The 7,500-nt window shown below is 41.2% G+C and overlaps 1 protein-coding gene across 2 annotated transcripts in view; it reads right to left on the bottom strand.

Moving 5' to 3' along the window:
• Positions 1-1,854: 1,854 nt before the first annotated feature.
• Positions 1,855-7,500, bottom strand: part of cwf19l2 (CWF19 like cell cycle control factor 2) — a 45,148-nt gene continuing 39,502 nt past the window's right edge. The window contains exons 13-18 of one of the 2 annotated variants that reach the window (XR_013195737.1): positions 6,418-6,534; positions 5,960-6,115; positions 4,392-4,472; positions 4,209-4,310; positions 2,038-2,515; positions 1,855-1,956 (exon numbers count right to left, since the gene is read on the bottom strand). Coding sequence is in view for 1 of the 2 variants with exons in the window: in XM_077207120.1 (XP_077063235.1) it covers positions 2,375-2,515; positions 4,209-4,310; positions 4,392-4,472; positions 5,960-6,115; positions 6,418-6,534 (597 nt within the window). In the remaining variant the exon portion in view is untranslated. Of the gene's footprint in view, positions 2,516-4,208; positions 4,311-4,391; positions 4,473-5,959; positions 6,116-6,417; positions 6,535-7,500 lie in introns of both variants that reach the window. The other variant, XM_077207120.1, reaches the window with a different exon arrangement.

The raw sequence follows: 7,500 nt of genomic DNA, 5'->3' as shown, positions 1-7,500 counted from the left end.
AGTTCACCTGCGACCCCCGAGTTCACCTGCGACCCCGAGTTCCTGTGACCCCTGAGTTCACCTGCGACCCCTGAGTTCACCTGTGACCCCCGAGTTCACCTGTGACCCCCAAGTTCACCTGCAACCCGGAGTTCCTGTGACCCCTGAGTTCACCTGTGACCCCTGAGTTCACCTGCGACCCCTGAGTTCACCTGCGACCCCCGAGTTCCTGTGACCGCTGAGTTCAGCTGCGACCCCAGAGTTCACCTGTGACCCCCGAGTTCACCTGCAACCCCGAGTTCCTGTGACCCCAGAGTTCACCTGTGACCCCCGAGTACACCTGCAACCCCGAGTTCCTGTGACCCCTGAGTTCACCTGCGACCCCAGAGTTCACCTGTGACCCCCGAGTTCACCTGCAACCCCGAGTTCCTGTGACCCCTGAGTTCACCTGCGACCCCTGAGTTCACCTGCGACCCCTGAGTTCACCTGCAACCCCCGAGTTCACCTGCGACCCCCGAGTTCACCTGCGACCCCGAGTTCCTGTGACCCCTGAGTTCACCTGCGACCGCCGAGTTCACCTGCGACCCCCGAGTTCACCTGCGACCCCCGAGTTCACCTGCGACCCCTGAGTTCACCTGTGACCCCCGAGTTCACCTGTGACCCCCGAGTTCACCTGCGAACCCGAGTTCCTGTGACCCCTGAGTTCACCTGCGACCCCGAGTTCCTGTGACCCCTGAGTTCACCTGCGACCCCTGAGTTCACCTGCGACCCCCAAGTTCACCTGCAACCCCGAGTTCCTGTGACCCCTGAGTTCACCTGCGACCCGAGTTCACCTGCGACCCCCAAGTTCCTGTGACCCCCGAGTTCCTGTGACCCCTGAGTTCACATGTGACCCCTGAGTTCACCTGTGAACCCCGAGTTCACCTGCGACCCCCGAGTTCCTGTGACCCCCGAGTTCACCTGCGACCCCTGAACGATCTGTGATAGAGCCGTTTAACAGACTCATAAAACATTAACTCATTTACAGTTACACACCGTGTCCTGACGTCCTCCGACCTGAACAACAGCAGCTGCAAAACACACAATACAAAAACTGTACGGGCAAAATAAATTTTACACAACTGCCTAGTTTATATATATATATATATAGTTAGATGGATATATAGTGTAAGCTGGATAGATAGATGATAGACAGAGTTAGATGGATAGATAGATATTTAGATAGATAAATAGATGGATAAATGGATGGATAGACAGATAGATAGATAGATAAATAGATAGATAGATAGATAGACTGATAGATATGTAAAGCTGTAAATGTCCCTCTAAATGCGTGAGTTGTCTGAAGAGTCACAGTTTAATGTTTATATTCCTCACAGGACTTCCTGGTGGAGACAGAACAAACCACAGTGACTGTTGACATGAACCATATTTTTGGCAATTTTCATAAACTTAATACTGCAAGAGGATGAAAACGTCCAAATGCATGTGCATCTGAACAATGTTCCTGTACAAGAAACAGCTTATAACTCCTGTCAAAGTGATCGGGTGAACTAACTAGACCTGGTTCTGGTATTCATGACATTAACGAAACTCTTTAAAACTATTTTTGAAGCGTAATTTTTTCTCTCAGAAGAGTTATACTGAACATTTGAATTCTTAAAGTTACTAGTTTCTTCATCAACTAAACATGTCAGTCTAGTGTGCATGTTCTAGAAGAGCTAAAATACAGTAAATGAGTGGATTGGTGTGAAGCGACACAGATGATCAGTGCTGACGGGGTAACTCAAGGTCAGGTTCACAGGAACCAGCGAGAGAGATGTCATCCAAACACAATCAGATTATAAATCCAGAGCACATATTTAGCTGAGCAGCTGCAAGTCTTGTAATATTTTATTCTGAGTTTAATTGCGCAGGAAAACAGGATTTACATCAGCACTGGACAGACTGAGCTCCACACTCATTCATCAGAGACAACTGCGCACACACACACACACACGCACACGCACACACACACGCACGCACACACACGAACGCCACACACACACGCACGCATACACACGCACGCACGCACGCACACACACGCAGCATTCAAAACTAATGTTTAGGAGGAAAACAAAAATCTTGAAAACAAAACGTCTTGTGTTGATATTTAATAAAAAAAGAATTAACCTACATTTCTGTGTACTTTGAATAAAATTTCTCAAAAATCGATTTGTCAATCTGAAGCACCTGAGGTTTCTTCTCCAGAGGATTTTTCTCCAGATAATCCACAATAGACGGTTAAATGCATACCTACAGTCTAAAATAAAAATTCAGGCATCTCCGAGTCTTTAACGTGGTGTGATGGCTCAGCCAATCAGAGTTCAGAGTGAACACACACGTCTCTGAGAGGTTAGCTGTCGCTCTTCGTGCAGTCGAACGGTTTCCACCACTGAGCGAACGCCAGAACCTTCTTACGCTGGTCGTCGAAATTCTCCCGGATCGGTTTGCGCCATCGTCTCGGTTCCAGGTCGAGCATCCCTCCCAGGATTTCCTGACGGAGACAACACAAATCTCAGTGACTATGTTGACAAGCATCATATTTGTGTCAATTTTACTTAAAGTCCCCCTGTAGTCAATAATTTCATCCCTTAAAACTCATCTTTGATATTTGAATCAAAATTACGTTTAAATGTTTTTTTCCTTTTCTTCATGCCTTAAAATAGCTTGAATGTAACTCGACACCTTTGCCTCATTTAGTATTCGCGGTTCTATGAATATGCAAATGAGCCCCGCCTCCACTCACTCACAGCAGCTCAGAGATCCACTCATTCAACTCCCTGAAACGCCTCCATTGTAGTCTCGAGTTTCTTCCCGGAACGAACACGTCACAATATTCCTCATTATAATAATTAATACGCAGAATAAAGGGGCGGGGCCTGGTTGAGTTAGTTAGTAGTGTGTTAAACTGGCGGTTATGGTAAGAGCGGGACATTTCCCAAACACACTCGAAGCGCTCGACCGATCACAACACACTGCTCCAGCCGACCAATCAGAGCACAGTGTGCTTTTCAGAAGGAGGGGCTTCATAGAGACAGGAAGTAAACAGAGCGTTACTGACAGACTGGGAAGAGAGGAGCCGCAACAATGGAGAACACGAGGAAAATGTGTATTTAAAGGGCTGGTTGATTATGATTTCACTTTTCTAACTTTAGTTAGTGTGTAATGTTGCTGTTTGAGCATAAACATCATTTGCAAAGTTACAACTCTCAAAGTTCAAAGCAAACGGAGATATTTTCCTTTTAAAGAAATTGCTTTTTAAGGACTACAACAAACGGCTGGTAGGGACTACACAACAGTGACATCACCAACCCTAAAATTTACATAAACCCCGCCCCCGGGAACACGATTTTTAGATTATCATGACAGAATATGCTAATCAATGGCTAGAAGATAACTACACATAAGCTACCTAAATTCCTCAACTAACCTTTTATAAATGTCCTGTAGCTTCTACATGTTGTCACTTCTTCTTGAGTCTCTCATCATTGTCTGACTCCGGTTTGAATTTGGTTGTTTTATTGGGATGGGCGGCCGGAGCGCGTTAAGGGTTTTCTGTTAGAAGGTTGTCGTGTTTAATCGGCCACTAAGTTAATAAATCATGATCTTTGCAACGGAAGTGAATCAATGAAAACTAACTTTAGCTGGACAATAACTTTATTCTAGAGCTGCTGTAAAGCCTAAACAATCTGTTACTGTAAATTCTATTATCACTGTAAAGCTGCTTTTGAAACAATCCATACTGTTAAAAGCACTTTATAAATGAAGGTGACTTGAACATAAAAGGCTAAATGTTTTTGAAAATGTTCAGTGCATGTCTGTGTGAGGTAAAAGGACATAAGCTGTTGAAGCTCCGCCCCTGTGCCGAGCAGCAGCTCATTTGCATTTAAAGGGACAGGCACAAAAACTGTGCGTTTAAACATTTTTTTTTAACAATTTTAACATGCTATATAAAAGTATCTGTGGGGTATTTAGAGCTAAAACTTCACACACACACTCTGGGGACATCAGAGACTTATTTTACATCTTGTGAAAAGGGCATTATACCACCCCTTTTTTAAACCTTCAAGCATGAAAACCTGTTCTAGTAGAGTGGAAAACAAAATCAAGACTTTGTAAAAGAGTAAATATGTTCTCTTAATTATCATGCCCAGAGTAACAAGCACAAGTGCTACTCTCAGACTTACTTTGCCGAAATAGTGTGGGAACTTGTGCACGTTTTCGATGACGTGAGCAAAGCCGCCCTGCAATCCGAAATCCACAGAGAAGTACGGCAACCCTCGAGGAACCTGCGAAGACACAAACAACGTCAAATACTGAGACAGAGGAGGGACAACAAGAGACATCAGGAGAAGACAGGAAGAACTCACAGCTTGTCTGATGTCTTTCGATGAGAGATCCACAACTTTTTTATTCATGGCCCATTCCTCGTCCGATTCCATTATAGCTTTCTGAACAAAGAAACAAAGCAGATTAATGAGCGTGTTCACATTCACATAAGTGTGTCTATTTGTTTTAATGTTAATATCGTTAGTGAAATCAATGACGAAAGATGTTCATTGACTACCTTTTTTTTCATGATTAAGACAAGACGAGACGACACCAACGTCATTAAACGAAAACTGTGACTATATCAACATTCGATTTTGTTGATATAGGAAAAAGACGAATCAAATGTAGTTAAAAATTAAAACTTGACCATAAACACTGTTTTAAAAAAAAAGAATACAAAAAATAACTGTTTTCAACGCACTACAAGCATTCATGTATACGGTTCCAAGATTTCAAGAATTTAAATTCCCCAATGTGCTTAAATGAAAGTCGACTAAATCTGAGATCAAACCGTCTCCAGTGATGAACTGTATAAATCCAAACATGACTATGACTATCCAAACATGACTATATTTGCGATTGTGGTTGCTGAATAAATGCGCTTATGCAACCTCTATGTGACAATACAAAGTGTATTTTGCTGTTGTTTGAATAGAAAAACATAAATGTAATTTGGAATTATTAGATTAGTTACACTTTTTGAGAGAAGCTTCTTTATAGACATTCTCTTGATTTGTGCATATAGGTGACAGTACAATAATTCTGATGAAATGTGAAAATACATTTCTCAAATGACAATAATCGTTGTGATTATAATTTTGAGCAAAATAATACGGGATAATCAATTTCACCATTATGCGGCATGACGAAAAAGTTTTCATTGACCAAAACTAGACGGAAATAAATGTGCCTAAAATGCTCAGACATTTAGTCGACTAAAACTTGACTAAACAAAAACAGGACAACGTTGACCAAATATGACAATAACTAAAAAAGTACATTTGACACAGGACTAAGACTACATTATAAAATAGCTGACAAAAATAACACACGTTTTTTTTTTACAGAAGTCGGATTCCAGAAGTAAAAATCCTATTAATATTCTACATGTAGCAAATGGTTCTTTAAAGTCCCCCTGTGGTGAAAATCAAGTTTTTAATGTAGTTTATGTGTGTAATGTGCTTTAAGACAAAGCATGTGTAAATCCATAAGTCGACAGCATTGCTGAGTATTTTCTGCTTAAAACTGCAGTGAACCAAAGACAGTCTCAAAAACACACTTTGAAATCGCTGGTGTTTCTGACGTCACAAACTACCTTGTAACCAATCAGATCAACGTGTGATCGTCAACCAGTGCATCTCTGAGCTGAGTGAGTGAGTGGAGGCGGGGCTCATTTGCATATTCATAGAGCCGCACATACTAAATGAGGGTGTCGAGTTACATTCAAGATATTTTGAGGCATGAAAACGCATTTAAATATGTAATTTTGGTGATCAAAGATGAGTTGATAGTGATAAAATGATTGACTACAGGGAGACTTTAATAATACGCCACAGCTACCGTTGCACTCAATTGTGAGGGTGTTTGTTCCAAGTGTGTGTGTTACCTTAAAGTAAATGGGTGCCATGTCTCCGAGCTCTTTGGGCATCGGCACACACTCGTACACCATGTGGAAGTGTCTTTTCGGATTCATATGAGTCTCCAAAAACACACAGTCCAACTCCTGAGACTCAAACATGCGGACCAAAGCACGACGGAACATCTATAAGAGAGTGATATTAGAGATAAATCTGCTGTGTGTGTGTGTGTGTGTTGTTAGCGTGTTCTTTCCAAGCTGTGATTTGGAGATACTGGTCAAGATGTTGTATAGAGTTACTGATCCTGAAATATGTGATATTGATGTTAAAATGTGTGTGTGCTTGGGCCCGAGGCAAAACATGTCTGTATCATTATGTATAATAAATTCAAAAATAAAGGAATCTACATTTTTACATTTACTGGACAACATCTGAGTGGTGTTTGCCCACTTCCAGAACGTGTTTACAAGAACGCTTGCGTTTGTACCTGTATTTCGCTCCATATGTCCTCGTCCAGGCCTGTGGCCGCTGTGTGATGCTGGATGGGAACGATCAAACAATGACCTTCGGTCAGAGACACACTGTTCGGCAGACACAAGTACACCTGTGAGAGAATCACACACACACACACACACACACACACACACACACACACACACGTCAGAGCTCAGGACAGCGTTCAAGCTTACGCATTAATGAGGACAGCTTTCTAAAACCTAGAGCCCGTCCCGCAGCCTGTCTTCTGTCATCTCAAACACACATGGACAATCCTCTTAGCACAGCCGAACACACGACACACGAAATGGACAGACTGGCGGAGAGATTAGTCTTTTTTTGCTGAAGATATACTTTTCTGACAGCATGAGCAAAAGGGTATTAAAGGCAAATTATTGTGTGTGTTGAGAGTGCGAGTATGTGTGCAAGTATGTGAGTGTGTGTGTGCGCGCGCAACCAACAGCAAGATTTCCGTCCCATTACCTAGTTGACAGCATTTTAAGGCTTCATATAAACAAAATTATGAGTTTGGCAAAAACATGATTTTTTTTTACAGGTTTAAAACTCACAATTATGGTAATTCTGTATAGTAATTCTTAACAGTAATGATGTGAAGTTGAACACACTATTAACGGTTTTCTGTTTTAATATGTTTTAAAATGTTATATATTTCTATGATGGTAAAACTGAATCCAGTCTTCAATCCAAATTTCTTTTTTTTTTTGGATGGAAACCATGATACACTACCATTCAAAGGTTTGGGATAAGTAATATTATTAATAAAATATACTACTTTTATTCATCAAGGATGCATTACATCGATCTAATGTCACTGTAAAGACATTTATAATGTTACAAAAGATTATATTTTAAAATAAATGCTGTTCTTTTGAACTTTCTATTCATCAAAGAATCCTGACAAAATGTATCTCCGTTTCCACAAAAACATTAAGCATGCAAAAATGGTTTTCAACATTGATGATGTTGAATCAAAAATATAAATATTAATAATTGAGCACAAAATCAGCATTTTTATATGATTTCTGAAGGATCATGTGACAGTAAAGACTGAAGT

Source organism: Siphateles boraxobius, unplaced genomic scaffold (genome assembly GCF_051911475.1).
Source record: "Siphateles boraxobius isolate OS27281-9 unplaced genomic scaffold, OSU_SipBor_1 6, whole genome shotgun sequence".
In the NCBI taxonomy this organism is placed as follows: domain Eukaryota; kingdom Metazoa; phylum Chordata; class Actinopteri; order Cypriniformes; family Leuciscidae; genus Siphateles; species Siphateles boraxobius.
The sequence above is the reverse complement of the archived record's forward strand: the minus strand, read 5'-3'. Positions and strand labels throughout refer to the sequence as shown.